This window comes from Camelus bactrianus, chromosome 11, assembly GCF_048773025.1.
Source record: "Camelus bactrianus isolate YW-2024 breed Bactrian camel chromosome 11, ASM4877302v1, whole genome shotgun sequence".
NCBI classification, from domain to species: domain Eukaryota; kingdom Metazoa; phylum Chordata; class Mammalia; order Artiodactyla; family Camelidae; genus Camelus; species Camelus bactrianus.
The window spans coordinates 14,162,345-14,179,694 of record NC_133549.1 but is presented as its reverse complement, the minus strand read 5'-3'; the positions used below and the strand labels follow the sequence as shown (position 1 = coordinate 14,179,694).

At 39.5% G+C, this 17,350-nt stretch overlaps 1 protein-coding gene across 7 annotated transcripts in view; it reads right to left on the bottom strand.

Annotated features, from left to right (window-relative positions):
- The window catches only part of RYR2 (ryanodine receptor 2), a 543,025-nt gene that overhangs the window by 307,982 nt on the left and 217,693 nt on the right, over positions 1-17,350 (bottom strand). For all 7 annotated transcript variants that reach the window (XM_074373272.1, XM_074373273.1, XM_074373274.1 and 4 more), the window contains exons 6-10: positions 16,397-16,471; positions 12,749-12,827; positions 10,081-10,193; positions 1,957-2,056; positions 1,192-1,288 (exon numbers count right to left, since the gene is read on the bottom strand). In XM_074373272.1, coding sequence (XP_074229373.1) covers positions 1,192-1,288; positions 1,957-2,056; positions 10,081-10,193; positions 12,749-12,827; positions 16,397-16,471 — 464 coding nt within the window. The remainder of the gene's footprint in view (positions 1-1,191; positions 1,289-1,956; positions 2,057-10,080; positions 10,194-12,748; positions 12,828-16,396; positions 16,472-17,350) is intronic.

Below are 17,350 nucleotides of genomic sequence, written 5' to 3'. Positions count from 1 at the left end.
GAAGGCAGCCCACAGGAAAGGCACAACTGCTGCTTCAAAAGCCGACCAAACCACGTCCGCCTGTCCAGTCCCCACCCCTCCTCCATCCTGCCCCTCATCCCTCTGCAATAATGCCATTCTCAGAGCACACTGCAGTCCCTCTGAGTCTTCTGTCTACCCTGCTGTTTGGAATTAGCTCCTCAAACCAAAGGCCTTTTGAATTCCCTCTCATCTTTTATGCAAACTCTACCAACACCATCAGCATCTTCTTCCTCACCTACTGAAAGCAGAATATTTCCTGTAAGGGGTTTTTCCAGGCTCTGCATGTTACACTTCACCATAAGCTAGGTCTGCCTTGTGAGAGAGGAAAGGCTAGTACCTAGGTCCCAGAGAGACTTCTCCCAAGGGTAAACAGCTAGTTAAATGTTTAGTAACTTTCTACACGTTCCCTATATCTTTCTTTAAATTACAAAAGTAAATATTTACTAACAATAATTACCTAAGTGACATGTCAACGTTAGGAGAACTCTCCACATGGAGTAACTCATCGGGCAACGCCTTCTCTCACAGGGACTTGGTTTATGTGTGCCACCCACTGTGCTCTTCCACTAACCAGTGAGGCAGAACGGGACAACAGAATCACCTCAATATCTTTGTGGTTTTGTGTTATTTGTGCACCTTCCCCCGTGATCCATACCCCTGCAGTCTTGGTCCCACGTCAAACAATATTAACGTGAGAGAGGAATTAAAGTCACATAAGCTACTAGGGAAAGTGGTCAGTTTTATTGTCTATGTCAGTAAATAGAAGATAACAGAAAAAGGACCTGAACCTTTGGGCCATTTGAGAAGTCTGACTTTGAAACTGAATATGAGACTGAACATTCCGGAAAGAAGATTAATTGAAACTAATGAACATTTAATGAAGTTTTAAGTATCTGAATGTTTCACTCCTCCCACTCAGCTTACTTCATTCAATGCTTCTTACCATGTTTTAATTGGACAAAAATTTTCAGCAACTCTATTGACAGGGAATCAAAACATAACACGAGTGAAAACTTCAGAGGAGGCCAGCAAATGGATCACTTCAGTGGACAGATAACGTTAGTGGCCCACTTTCTATTATGCAAATGGCCTGATGAGACATCCTGAACTTAAGAAACTGTGTCAAGGCAAGAAGGTGCAAGGCTCCAGGCCCTGGGCTCAGGTACCAACCTCCGCTGCTCTTCGCCATGTTCTCCTGAGGGGACCGTGAGGCACTCGTCCATGTGCCCATGAAGCAACCTGAGGACGTCACCGCCGATGAGATACCCTGGAAGGATCGAAACCAGTCACATCAGAACAGTCATGGTCAGACGCTGACAGCTGGACAGGTCACCTGGCCCAAACTTCTATTTTCATAGTCAAAGATCCAGAAGCCTAGTGAGGCTTAGGTAACTGGGAAAAATCGCAGACACAGGTGCTGCCACCTGCCTGCTGTCTCTGAGCCCCAGGCTCCCAAGTCTAGAATCCATGACTAGCCTCAAAAGACCCTCCACTGAACAAACAAGCCTGGATAGGCTCAAGTCTGGACTATCTAAGTGAGAATAGTCAGAACAGAGACATTTCCCAGGAAACCCTGAAGCGCAGGCACTGCTGTGCTCCAGGTCTAAGTCCCACACCCTGGAGGATGAGACATCTTGACATTAGCCTAACTAAGCAATACCCTGAGGCCAGAACACTGGAGAAAATAACCCCTAGAAAGCTCACATGTAAAACACACACAAATAAACTAAAGTGTAAAAATAAGGAAGGATAGATCTTAACACAAACTTCACTTTTAAGTAATAATTTACATGAGAGTCTTGAACGTCACGCATCTGCGTTACAGGCTACTTTGACACAAAGACCTCTAATGCATTTGCTCATTATCATGATTCCAAGGATGACTGTCAACTCTGCATCAAGGGAGCAGCCTCCTCACTGCCGTGGTGTCTTTACCTTGGGCTGCTTCGCTTCCTGAGCTGATGGGGGCCACGCTCCAGAGGGTCTGCTGGAAGGCGGCGTCCACGTGCAAGCTGCCATTGCCGTAGGACAAGTGCTGTGTTAGAGGCAAAACAAGGCATCACTTCAGGCTCAGGGTGACTCTTCATACGTAAGTGCTCCTGGCAACTCTAACTGAACATCACAGATTTGGAAACATCCATAGACAACATCTATCTTGATCCCGTCCCTCAAAAATTAAGAGACTGGTCAAAAAAATAAAGAGTTTATATTTGACGTTACGTATTTTTCAGCTTCATTCTAAGAGTTACTACTTAAGCCACTAATAGAAAACACACAAATGAATCACCTCACACCAGTCAGAATGACCATGATTAAAAAGTCCACAAAGGAGAAATGCTGAAGAGAGCGTGGAGAAAAGGGAACCCCCTTACGCTGTTGGTGGGAATGCAGTTTGGTGCAGCCACTGTGGAAAGCAGTATGGAGATTCCTCAAAAGACTAAAAATAGATTTACTGTATGATCCAGCAATCCCACTCTTGGGCATATATCCAGAAGGAACCCTACTTCAAAATGACACCCGCACCCCAATGTTCATAGCAACACTATTTACAATAGCCAAGACATGGAAACAACCTAAATGTCCACTGGCAGATAACTGGATAAGGAAGTTGTGGTATATTTATACAATGGAATCCTACTCAGCAATAAAAAAAGAATAAAATAATGTCATTTGCAGTAACACGGATGAACCTGGAAACTGTCATACTAAGTGAAGTAAGCCAGACAAAGAAAGCAAAATACTGTACCACTTTTATGTGGAATCCAGAAAAAGTGATACAAATGAACTTATTTACAAAACAGAAATAGACTCACAGACATAGAGAACGAACTTATGGTTCCCAAAGGGGAAAAGTGGGGAGGGATAAATTAGGAGTTCACGATTTGTAGATACACACTACTATATATAAGATAGATAAACAGCAAGGTCCTGCTATACAGCCCAGGGAGCTACATTCAATATCTTGTAATAACCTATAATGAAAAAGAATATGAAAAATAATACATATTTATAATTGAATCACTATGCTGTATGACACTGTAATTCAACCATACTTCAAGTAAAAAAGAAAACACATAAATGAATGTGCTATCATAAATTTATTTGTTAAAACAGACTGTTTTGTTTTAGAGGCTTAAGTTTTCTACATATCACAGTGTGACAGTGTTTTGACAATGAAATAGGTAAAATTTACTGGACTGATGTCTTAGTTTTATAGGGTCCTTTGGGAACTTTTATCTACAATTTGATGCAACAGCCATTAGATGGCAATATTGCCTAATAGGTATCAAAACTGAGGCCAATAAATTTCCTTCAAAATTCAGATGTTGCCAATATCAGATGTTCCTTCTTAAAAACAAATGTATTAAAAGAATATCATATTTTGTATCTTTGAGAGCCATAATACATGAGTTCTGAAATGATAAGTAAAGAAAAACAAAATGATGAGTAACACCAAACGCCGTGCTTATTTTACTGTTACCTGGCCGCTGCTAGTTTCAAACACTCCTAGCACAACCACCTGTTTCCTTGGAGTCATCTCAGTAAACATCACCAACACTCCTATAATGTTCCTGTAACACTTTCCAATGCCGATGGCTGCCTAAGCTCTTAAAGACTTTAACTGTGCCACAACTTTCCCAGAAATCCAACTTCCTAGTTAGATGAAGGGCAGTCACAGCATGGAGACTCATCCTGGTGCCCGTCACAGGCCTTTCAACTTCAAAGGTCTCTTCTGCCTAAATCTGCTAATCTCAAGTCACCAGCAAATATGGAGGTTTCATTTTCTTTCTCTTAAAAACAAGACCAAAGAAGTTTCTGACAGTTGACATACATACCATTATCTTATCAATATTTTTTCCAGTCAATAAGATTGAAAGTTTGCCAGTGGATGCACGAGATTTAGCAAAAACCTGCTCTTCCCCCTCCTCCTCTCAAACAGCTCTCCGCCTCTTCACAACATCCTCTTCACCTCGGCCTGTCAATCCTGTGCAAATCCCGGCTGAGATGCCTTTATTGAATTAATTTCTTCCCAGTATGCTATAACTCTTTAACTATTTACAAATAAGTCATATACCATCTGCTTCCACAAATAAGAAAACACACTTTCCTTCATGGCCCTCATTACACAATGTGATTGTTGAGTGTCTTTTTCTTGCTGCCTCTTGTAAGTTATCTGACACAGGCTCACAACTGAACTCCCAGCACCAAGCAGGGTACTCAATAAACAAGATGTGGAGGAGTCAACCAAACCTTTACAATCAAAGGAGCATAAGCTTTAAAAATATATTTTAAGTTATTCCATAAATATTCCTATTTCAATGACCTAGCACAAGTGCACACACACACAAACCTGTAAAACCATATGGATTTCACCAAACCATCAGAAGATGACTCAAAATACCAGCGCTTATATTTTTACTACTGAATTCAGGTGAAAGCTCATGCCATGATACACAGAGATTTGTTAATTCATCCTGGTTCCCCGAATATACTATGTGTAAAGCACGTGCTGAATATTAACAGAGCACATTCCCCATCCCGAGGGGGCTTGTTACCGAGAAAGGTAAAACACATCCACAAAATGCAGGGAGTCAGTATTTTGGAAATGCCAGCTGAACTGTAATCAAAGTGCTGTAAGAACTGGGAGGAGAGATCACTTCAGCCAGCCTAACTGGAACAGCGTTCACTGTTCTGGGCCATGAGGACAGGTGGTAGTTCCCCAGCAGATGTGGGATTCCCGTGGGGTGAGGCATTCGAGGAGCCAGTAGGACCATTTGGCCTGGGCCTTACAGTTACATACTCAGAGATGCTGTCTCCAAGTAAGTCTGTATGTACATGGGTTTGAGGTTAACAATATTAATGATGTTAAGGGGCTAAGTGTAAGTATTTAAGACATATCAAAAGTTTTAGAAACTAGTTTGGAGATTTTCATTTTTAATATCCCAGAAACCTCATAACTGGAAGTGGCCTGGGCCTCCCTGGCCCTCTAAGAGGCAATGGTCCCCCTAATAAAGGGAATGGTACCCAAAGGGGCAGAGATATGGGAACATCAAGTACAGCAGAGAGTTTCCTCTTTGAGGCTTATAGCATAAACTCAGAAAGAGAGTGAGAGATAGGCCCTCAGACAAGACAGGTGTCAGACCAAGGACTTCAGGCAATAAGGAGCTACTGCAGTGAGAACATAACAGGAGGAGAAGGAGGATTAAAATGCAATTTTCAAATCATATCTAAGCTTAAAGACAAATAATAAATATGGAACTGTTAAAGTAGGAAAATTTCAGTCTGTTGGAGAAAGTAAAAAAAAAAAAAAAAAAAAAAAAAAAAAGTCCTTAAGATAGTATTACACCATTTAAAGTTATCTATACCATGTTCACTCTTCTCAAGAAAACATTCTCTGGGCATAACTATTTTGGATGCTTTGGATTGCAGTAATGGTTTCCATTACTGAGACTACGATGAGCTGTCCTGAAAGCAGAAACAGATGTTGTCAGAGGCTGAAAGCAAAGCTGGCCTTAGGCTGAAATACGCAGCTCTAGAATTTACACACTAACAGGGTGGCAAGGACCCTTCAGGAACAGTGCAGGGGCTCTGGGTGCTGAACTGCTCCATCCACCACCTTGATTCTCATTAGAGACACACAAGTTCTCAGGGACACAGGAATCATCTGAGGATCATGTCAAAAAAAGGCAAAATCAAATTCAGGAGGTGCGAAGGGGTCCAACCAAGGCCATTGGTCCAAAAACCTTGTTTTGGGTAACAAGATTTTATACAACAGAAACACAAAATCTCAGGAAGGAAGAAGGTATTATAAATCACCTCCCAGTAGTTCTCAGCCTGGACTCCACTTTGATATTCTTAATGTCCTTTGTAATCCAATGTATGTATTTTACGAATTTTAAAAGATTATGATGACAAGCCATCAATAAGCTTTATCAGACTGCCAAAAAGGTCCAAGGTAAAAAAAAATTTAAGGATATCTGAATTCAGTCCTTATCTGATGCATTTATTCACTCATTTATTTCTCTCTTTTTAAATGATGTGTACTTGGGCCCTGGTGATGCAGCACTCTGGAAAAATGACCATTCAGTGACAGGGAACATAAGTAAACAGGACACATCACCCTCAGGCTTCATTTTTTATTCTAAGGAAAAACGAGGGACATAGAATAGATGCTTTTTCCAAATGTAATAGTCTACGGTTCCATCACCTGAGCCACAGAGAGAAAAAATTAAAAGGCTCAAGGTAAATAAATCAAAAATAAATTGGTTAATAATGATAAACAGCTTGATGATATTTATGACAGCTGTCTTTTTAGCTATCAATATTTTTATGCAACTTCAGCAATTCAGCAACTTACTATGCAGTCAAAATACCTAGCATTTCTTATCAGAAAATCAGAGGTGGGTACGAGGGCAAATTTTTATGAGCCCAAGAATAGCTTTCTTTTAAGCACTTTCCATCACTTTTTAGGTTGTGAGGTTCTGCTCTCCCTAATTTACTTTTAGACAGTTGTTTGGTAGTATTTCCATGGATTTTAAAAAATCTGTTTCCATAGGTGACCTAATCAGGAGAAAATTATTCAAAAATCAATGTTTCAAATGGGAGCAATCCAATCCACAGATTGAAAATTCCTGTGCATACTAGGGTGATTTTATATCTTTCTAACACAAGTAAAAATTGTTTTGCATGCTTTACCTTATTTTGTTTAGTTTGAAATAGATTCACAGTAATACCTACTTAGCCATATTCTCTCTATTTTAAATTGTGTATTTCTCTTACATTTAAGCTACTTTGCTAAAGCCTTCTTTGAAAGAAAAAAAAATTAGGTCATTCCAATGGGGCAAAAATTTTTTTTTTCTCTTGGATATTCCTGAAAAGAGGATTAAGATATCATGTCATATTAGAATATGAAACAGCAAGATGAGAAAAGACATTATCTTGATGAGTGTTTTACAACCTTTTCTGGAGGTAAGACCCTTTATTCCTGGGAAATCGTGTACTGAGGTTCAACACTAAAGCAGAGGCGAGTGGACCACCCTTGGTGGAGCCCGGGCTTCCGGTGACAAACACAGCACCCTCCTCCATCCACGAGACACCCCCACAGAGGAGAGGTAAAAAATCGGTCCTTTAGACCAGCTTTAATCAGTTTAGCATCCAAACAGTTGTAAGCTTTATTGGAGCAGCAAAGGTACAATTAGATAGTCTAACCTTAGCTTAACTATCATTGTTAGTGAAGGAAAATTAGATTAAAGGCCAACAGACACTAATGACTGAAAAGATACAAAGTCAATGGCTGAAAAGGTTTATTTTTAGTAGTTAATTTTAACTGAATTGTTTTCAGCCAAATTTCTTACTTCTTTTGAACCATATCAGTATCTTCTCAGAATATGAATCTTGCTTTCACGTGATAGACCTTTATTTAAAATCAGCGATAACAGTCTCTTTACTACTCCTTCCTAACTTTTTCTTCTATTTAAATAATAGCAGTTCCTTTGACTATTCTTACTAGGCACAAATCTCCCGGGTAAATACCAGTAGCAACCTACTAAGTAAATTTTACATGTGCCATTCATAGAGCCAAGAGACTTCTGTGGACTAAGCATTCAGTCCTCTTAACACCCCTGTGAACGGCTATTACCCTCACACCACAGCAGAGAAGCTGCGAGTCTCAGGAGCTACGTGACTGGCCCAGACTCATGCTCAGCAGACTCTATACTAATGAACAAATGTGTACTTACAGACACAATCCATCCTTGGTTATTCAGGTTCAGTATGTGGATTATTCCAGCATCTTTTACTGCCTCATTTTCTGCTCTTTTCACTTGCTCCAGACCCTGCTAGAACTGGCTAGGCCCTGGAATCCATGAACATGATGCTAATCAACCAGAGGAGAAATGGGAGGTGATAATTAACCCTCTGTATACCCACAGGAACGTCCTTCAGCATCTCTAACCTACATGCTAACACTCGGTTACTGTCTTAGGATATTCTCACGTGTGTCTGGTTTGTTTTTTCCACTAATTTCATGAGGGCAGAAATCATGTATAATGTGTCCTTTGTCTTTCCTGTGGTTTCTACTGTATACTAGGTCCATACAGATGAACCCTAAAATCACTGATTTCATTACCAAATGGAAGTGATATTTTAATAGTCTGGTTGGCCAACTGTCTGTAGCTCTATACAGAGGGTTATCGGAAAAGGAGCTTCAATGAACTGACTAACTTGTTAGCTTGAAGATTATATGAGAATGTAATTAATCAGGCGGCCTATTTATTTCCGAAGGTAACAGAAGGTGATCCCCATGCATCACAATTACTGCCATGATTGGTTTAGTGCTCTTTAATCCAAAGCCTATTCAAATCCATCATCTTGCTGCTTCATGACGGTAACCTTGGTGCTGAGAATGATTATCACCATTTTGCAAGGGAGGAAGCCAGAATTCAGGAATTAGGTGACTCTCAGGAACTTACTAGTAGAATTGATGCTACAAACCCTGGCTTCTGTGAGATTCTGAATGTTCTACTCCTTTGGTGCATAATGATGTCATCCTGTCAAATAAACTGCTGTATAGTGGAAAGAATACGTTGTACAGCAAAAACACGCATAGTTATGCCAAAATCAAAATAAGATATGCTTAGAACTTACACACTGAGAAGCATGCATGAATTATTTTTATTGCTGCTATTCGTTTCCAAGCAAAACTACAACTCAAAATGTGTATCTCCTAATCAAAATACATTATCTTCACATACACAGCACAGCATAGCATACAGCAAGGGCTTAATAATGCTTATCTGACCAGCTGACTCACTGTCATTGTCCTAGAAATGTGCATGGTGCCTGTTTCCACCTACACGAGTTGAGACAGAAGGGGAATGACGCTCCTCGCCTCCCTCCAGCTCTGCAGCATCAGATGCTCCGTGTGATTTAACAGTGCCTGTCAGTTACACCAGGGCACTGTTTTGCTATTTCCCAGCCTTCATCATCACCTCTTACCTCAAAGCAAGTAAAACAACTCCCTTCTTCCTAGAAATGTTTCAAAATTGGAACTATATGTGTTGATAAGCAAAAATTGACTTGAAACATCCCTAGATCCACCCTATTTCCATGTTCACAGAGCAAAGGGGTACCAACTACTTACTTAATTCTAAATCAATTACACACAAATAATATTTTGACTTATGGCAGTGGGAATACACTTTCTATAAACTAGGGTGAACTTAACTGCGACAATGCTCTATTTCTGATTTTTGTTTCAATCATCATGCACTATGATGTCTAGGATTTTTTTTAATGTGGATACCCATGTAAAGTTTATAAAGTTATATAAAGTTTTATATTTGTTTAATTACTTTCTCAACCTTAAAACAGAAAGAATATTTTGCACAGGCATCCTTCACACTTCTATTGATTTTAATCTTCCATGAACTTCTGCATATGATTATTTAGCAAAACTACAATTTACTAAGTTAAATTAAATAGATACTGGCCTCACCACAAAAATAAAAAATACTTTCAGTGCTTAAACATAAACTTCTTTTTTCAATCTCCCATTTCTAGCTACTTCCCTTTGAAGCAATGCAATGTCAGTGAGAGAACTAAACTATTTTTTATTTTGTTCATTTCTCCTTTTCTAGCATGGCAAGTGTTTCTCCTATAAGTTGCTTTCATAAATATCAAAATAGCTAATCACAGCCTCATTAATATAGCCTTCTCATTGGGTGCAAAATGAAGTTCATGGAATTTCAAATCCCTGATTAGACTGCATTGCATGCTGTTAATAAAGCAGTCCAAGAACAGGCTCCATCAATGTCACAAACATACATATCAAGACAGGCACAAGGGAAGCCTGTCTAAGTAATCCTGGTGAGCCACACTTCCACACATGTCACATTACTCCTCTACTTAGGGAGCTATTTATAACTCATCACAGAGACATACAGGCTCGTTTCTAAGCAATTCTCCCAGATAATCTGCAATCGCAGCTTTAAAGAGATCATTTTATTGGCCTGTCTTTTATCACATCAGCAAGTACACAATCCTGCTTTCCACACTTACCAAGTACCTTTCGGAGGACACACTAACTAAGATGAGGTCATCTCCGACTCGTACTTTCTCTCCTTCTGAGCGCTGCTTGGAGGCAGGATGTATAGTCCACCAACAGGCCTCACCTGCACAACGATTGAAAAGTGAAACGCAGAAACGCCTCTTAGTTTAAATTTATTTTCCTTGCCAGTGACGCCAAAATAAAAGAGGGAAATGAAATAAGCCTTCAAAATCAGTCTCCTTAAAATGAAACTGTCCTATTCACACAACTTTTAGAAATCTGAAATGTAATGCAAATTCATCTCTTAGACTCTGAAAACTGAAAGAATGAGGCCAAATTAGCTTAGGATAAGACATACCAGAATGCAAAGATTGTTCTTACAGAAACTGGTTGTGACATTTGGGGAGGTTCAGTGTCTTTTCCCCCCAACTAAGAATTGCTTTAAAAAGATACTCCTTCATGCTATCATAAGGCCATGCTGATCTGACTTCACGCCTATGTAATCACAGGCTATTACACTGCTCACACTGCTATCTCTAATAACATCTAGTTTTTTGCTACTTAATTTTCAGAAGGACTTGGGAGTCTGTGATACGACAGTCATGTTATAACAATTTAAAAACGATTAAAACAATTTGGGGGGGATGCTGATTCAAACTGGGTACGAGTATCGTCACCTAAGTTTTACTGTCCTATGCCTTGTTTTTATCATGTTGTTTTACAACGGGGTAGTTTCTATCACTCAAAGGGTAAAATATCAGAGAATCCTGCAACAGAAGGGTACATTATAAAAATGTCTGGGTACACATTAAATCAAATAATTACTTCTAGAACAAGTCAAGCACAGCTTCATGAACCACATGTCCATTCTTCACACTTCAGTCCCATTACCTAGCATATAAACTTAGGCATACAATTCTTCAACCTCTTCACAGTTCCTTTTAAAACTGAAATGTAAGTTCTATCCAAAAATGAGAATCATTTCAGAGATATCCTAATAATTATCTAATAATTATCATTCTCTCCCTGTGCTCAGCTTTATGATTTTTTGGTAACGCTTATGTTTTGTTTCTTTCCTAGTTCCCCAATGCCAGAATGTAAGTTCCATGATAGCAGGGCCTTTGAATGGGGTTTCCTCAGCTCGGACAAGCACTTTGCAGGCACCCAGTAACAACTCATTGTGCTTAAATGAGTAAGTGAATCAGCAAATAACATTTCTTAAGCTACATAAAGTCCATGTGTGATCGGTGCTCTGAGTTGCTTTTCTTAACACAAACCAGAGTCCTACCTCACTATCATCCTGCAGAATTCCTTATTTCCATCATTCAACCACACTTTTAGAGTTGTAGGGAGTTTTTCATTCATTCACTCAAGCATTTATAAGACACTATTTGCCACTCATTGCTTTAGTAGCTGGGAACACATCCACAAACAGGGAAGGAAAGGGTATCTGCCTTGTGAGTTTCATTCTGATCAAGGCAGGCAGATAACACATGATAAATATAGCACATAATTCAGTAATTCAGAAGAAGCAGAGAGCTATGGGGAAAGGGGCTCAGGCTGCAGGGAGAGGGATGACCCTGTTTTGTGGGTTTTACTGTATGCAGTCATCTCAGTGTATGAAAACAAGTTATATAGATTATGACTGAGAGAGAACTGAAGAGTCTTTCACATAACTGTGTGCTGAGGTAAATTAACTACAATGAGAAAACTAAAACAATTAGCCAAAATATAAAGGAATGACTGAGCCTACATAAAAATGAAATAAAAACCAGAAGAATACATTTATCTTTTTGGTGTCTGGGATTCTTGGGATTTCTTGTACTAGGTGATGTGTTAGTCTATTAGAAAGTTAATTAGGTTGGAAAACAGCTTTATTTTTAATCCATTTTATCTGTGAAAATTTTAGAGTACAGGAAAGCATTTTAAAAGGAGGGTGGTGAGAACCTGATCCACCCATGAAAGGAACAGCTGAACAAGAGTTGGCCTGTTTCCTCCCATTCTTTTTTCTACTTGGTCTTTTATGTACTTTTAATTCCACAGTCAGGCATGCTCATTGTAAAAGATAAAGCAGTCAAACTGTACAGAGCTGTATAAAGTGTAAAGTCTTCAGAGCATTGAGAACAAAAACCTAAGTAAAGCCTATATCCTCCTATTTTGATTCTCCAAAAGGATAGATGTGTTAATACACATTTTTTGTTTCAAAACTATGTAAATACCTAGGTACGTGGCCTGATGACCTGTGGACAGGGAACTGAAGGAGACATTTTCTACCTCTTTGTTTGAATGTTGACATTGACTATGTTACACTGTCAATATTTTTAAGATGAAAGATAAAGGATAAAAGAAATATGCAGTAATACTTCACAAACCCATCAGTGCACATTAATACAGTTAACAGACAGCAGAGTGTGTCTAAGTACTGCTTTTCTACCCAACTCCGTCAAAAGGATGAGGTTTGGCATCTAGTTTGAGCATCCAGCTACGTGGAATGACCAACAAGAGCACCATGTACACTCCCCCTTCTAAACACTTCCCTTAGGAGTTACCTGCTTTTTCCTGAATCCATCCCCAAGAATGTTCACCTTCTGTATCTCCCACGTGCCTCATGACTGCTCCCAACCCAGTCCTGGCCACGCTCTCTCTGAACACAGCATCGTCGCAGACCAAGACACCCACCTGTTGTGTCCTCTTGTAAGCCAACATCAAAGGCCAGCTTGTCAGTTGAAGACCGGGAGGTGGACAGGCAACACAGGTACTGAAAGACAGAGAATCCGCTGATGTCACTAAGTGTCCAGTCCTCTCCACGTCTAATTCTGTGCACTTACACAGCATTCATGGGGAGCAACGTTCTGGAGTGTGATTGCTCCCCTGGGAAAAGACCCAGAAATGTGTTCTGTCAGTAAAAGACACGTAACTGGGGATGCGCCTGCACATCTCTTGCTTCATGTGACATCCATGGTCACAAGCAAAAGGGCAACCTGGTCCAACAGTTAGAAATCCTTCTTCCAAACAGGAATTTGAAAACTAGTCACTTTCATCTTCTAGTTTTGTTTTCATTTTTGGAATCTTAATTCTTTGAAATTCATCAGAATTGATCTGGGTGTGCAGCCTGCCCCCTCACTACAGTGAGGCTCTGTCATGTGGACACCTATGTGTGTTTCCCTAGGAGCAGTGGAACTCTCACAACACCCTCATCTCCTGACTTCCTTTCCCCTCTCTCAAGTTTTTCCTAACTTTGTATTCTTGGACATAAAGTTTAGCATAATTTTTCAGGCCAACTCCTCCATCCCCCACCCCAACCTCAAAACTCTCCTGAAGTGTTACAAGAATGAGAACACAAAGATGCATGTGGCACAAGCTCAAGACACACTGCCATCTACACTAACCAAGGGCACTGCCCGAAAGAACAGGAATCCTACAAAGTGGACTCAGACAAGCCTGGGGACTCAGCAAGCCCAGACCTCCCAGCAAGCCCAGAACTCCCTGCCATGTGCCAGAATCATGGGCAAGTGACACAAAGCCTAGAAAAGCCCTACCACGGAGTAGGGTCCATCCCGCTCAGAGGGTGTCTGTGAGTGTAAGGAGGCAGGTGATAAACTGATCGTGGACAGATGTGCTGGCAAGTGAGGTTGAAGTGGGTGCCGTGGGATGTAAAATTTAGGCAGGAAGCCCCATAAAAAAACCAGCAGGGCCCCCAAGCAAGGCCACTACTGTCGTGCCAGCACCATTTGGTTCCCCAGCCCAGAGGCTCTATCTCACTTTTTGCCTCTGAAACGGCTTACTTACCCCTAAAATTCTATTGGTTCCCTGAGCTCACTTCTGATTGTCTACTTCCTTCACTCCTGATTGGTTATTTCTCTCACTCCTGATTGGTCTATTTCTACAAAGCTTGTTCCTGGTTGGTCAACTTCTGTTATATTTTATTTGCATATGATGTTGCAAAGTGTAAAACTGGCAGCCTACAAAGGCCTGTGTAAACCTACAGACGGGGTCCAGAGCTTGGAGTGTTAACGCCTCTGGGCCCACTGGAGTAATAAAAGTGAGTTCTCCAACTCTCCAAGTGCTGCTTGGTCTCTTGCCCGGATCCAGGTTGCTGTCACAACTAAGCTGTAACACCGAGCTGAAACACATTTTTCCAAACAAAATCACTTGACCTGGAGACTCTGACTCTGTCTCTTGACTGCAAACCACTGACTCCCGAGGTTATAGAGAAGATGCTTCAAGAGTCCCCAAACATGTTCCAAGCCAGTGTAGGAGTGTGAGTCTGACCTCAAGACAGGCATCCACGGTGGTCCCTGAGGTTTTGACTTTAGATCTAAGCATATTAAATATCTGCCCTTGAGAAAAAGTATCGATTTTAGACTGTTGACACCCAGGCCAAAACATAAAGTAGTCCCTATGAAAGTCTTCTGCAATATTTCCCAATATATTCCAGTAGGAGACACTATAACTACTAATGTGCATTCTCTCCTCTAATGTTCACAGCAACTGTGAAGTAGATACTATAATTATCCCACCAAATGTTAATTTAATCCTATAAAGGGTAAAGACATGTTCTTATTTACTACTATATCTAGCACTAGAACAGTACCTAACACACAGGAGGTTTTAAATAATACATGTTGAATGGATGAATACAATTTTCAGATATAATTATAGGCTTAAAGAGGTTCAGCAAGGTAGTCAAGGCTGTACAGCATACAGAAAAGCAAGCCTGGACCCAGACCTACTGACCAAGTTCAGCCTCTCATCCATCTGCTATGTATAGAGAGTAGTTTTCTGAACACTCTCACGTTTATTACTTTACATGCTTTGATTGCTATTGACAGTAGAATTCTTTCCATGAAGTTTTAATGTGTGATTGCTATATAGAAAAGATTATTGTATACATTTGTCTTGTATCCAGCCACTTAAAGTGTTGTCCTTTATTTTATTTCACAGAGTGCTATGTCAGCCAAGATTTCCAGAACAATGTTAGACAGCGTATTCTTGGAGGGTTTTTGTTTGTTTTAGTTTTGTCAAGAATGGCTTCAGTGTTTGACAATTAAGTATGAGGTTGGCTGTGGGTCTGACATAGGTATTTTCTTTACCATTGAAGAAATACTCAAGTGCTTAGTTTTATTTTGGAATTGGTGTTGAGTTTTATTAAAAACCTGTTTCAGCACCTATTAAGATGATCACAATTTTTCTCATTTGACCTATTAATGTGATGAAGCACACTAATAAAAATGATATTAAGTTATAATTAAATTCATATTTATACTTTACCTATACTTCTCTTCCTACACTTTTCGATTCTATTAACCAGGCTTTTCACATCAATATTCAGGATGAAGACTGATGATTTTTTCCTGTGTTTTTTGGGGGGGTATTGGTATTGAGCCTATGCTTAGGTTTTTGCTCTGGAACAATTAACAAATTTTGGGAATTACCTCCTTCATAAAAGGAATGATCAGTTATATCCTTCTTCCAGACACTGAACTACCATGTAGTCACTAAAATTAATTTGATGAAAAATTTAAATAACACGGATGATACTTGCTGTGAAAATATGTTTTAAAAATCTGGATATAAAAAAAATATATAAAGAATTTAAAGAACAGAAAAGACTGAATTTTTTTTTAAGTCTCCAACAGTTTTCTCTCATTGGTGTGATCATGAAGATTTTTTTTCCTCTGTAATTTCCAAATCTTATAGAACGAACATATACTGCTTTTATAACTTAATAAAGCTTTTAAAAGAATGGAATGTTTATGTATTTTTATATATTTTATACATACACCAGTATGTATATATATATGTATGTATGAGAGTGAGTAAATTGTGCCTGAGAGGAACCCAATGGATAAATGGATAACTGGGTGAAAGAAGGAGATGACACAGAAAAAGAAAGAGAACACCTACTTAAGAAGGAAAGAAGTTAGTGGAGAATTGACAGTGGAACTCCCAGGCAGTTTTTCTTATACTATTTTGTAATAAGGTACTTTAATTCTCCAACAAATGAACTGTTTAAAATAAAATTTCTACTTTTGAATAGAACTATTTCCAATTTACTCTTAACACCTCTCTCCTCCTAAAACTAGTCTAACAAAAGGATACTACAAAGAGAAGTGATAAAATGATAAAAGCCAAAGAAGCTTACAGGTCATCTAAGCTAACCCTCATTTTATGAATGAGAAAACTAAACAGGTAGTAAGATATTTTAAAAACACATTAGGCTTATTAAAGCCATCAATGAAATGGTATCAACAATATTTTCCGACCATGTATGCACACACAGATCAGCGTGACCCCATGAGAGGCGAACTCAAACTGTGCACTCACCATGCCGCTGTAGGAATGGCGCAGCAATATGGCATGTCCGTACAGGAGTGTTCGGTGGCCACCACCTTGAGCAGTCTGCATAGAGCGGAGAAAGGGTCGATAAGGGAAAAAAAACAAAAGAATATATTTCACTAAGTAGATAGTATGGTCTCTGGTTCTCATGGATACGTTTAATAGGAAAAAATAAAGGGCTATTGCCAATGAGCAAAGTGCTGTAGGAAGGATGCTTAAACAGTGGCAACGCCACCACGAAAACCTCTCCTGAGGGGCAAGCAGCTGACCCTGTTCTTGAAGAGTGAACTTGAGTTCAGTAATACTTACCATAATCGGTAGTTATTTATTCACAGTCATTTATTGCCTGTATTTCCCATCACACTGTGCTCTGCACTGAGCAGGGACTAATGGTACCCCAGGTGCCTACAAAATGCCTGGCACACAGTAAGGACTAAATAAATATTTCTTCAATGAATGGGTCTTCTTAAAACATAAAGTTCATCAAATCATCTTCAGGCTTAAAAACCTTTCATACTTTCCAATTATTTATAGCAAAAAGTCCAAATTCCTTTATGTGAGATAGAGGAATGCTTATGAAGTACCTGGAGAGCTTGTGAAAACAAAAGAATACTGAGCCTACCCAGAGATTCCAATCCAGTAGGCATGGGGTAAATACAGAGACGTTTCATTCCAAAAATTTCCCAGATGATGCAGGTGCTGCTTTTCAGGGGACCACACGAAGCAGTACAAGCACTATAGATTTCCTCACTACTCAAATCCTAATTCATGCCACAAATTTAGTCTTACTAGAATTCTTGTAAAAGCATTCAAATAATCCACACTAAATTAATTTTGTTACTTAAGAGAGCACTGTTAACACAGTGAATGTAATTTCTGTCACATGGTCTCAGTCCTTTTCCTCTAACTTGTCGTTTTAAATAATATTGTGATTGGCTCTGA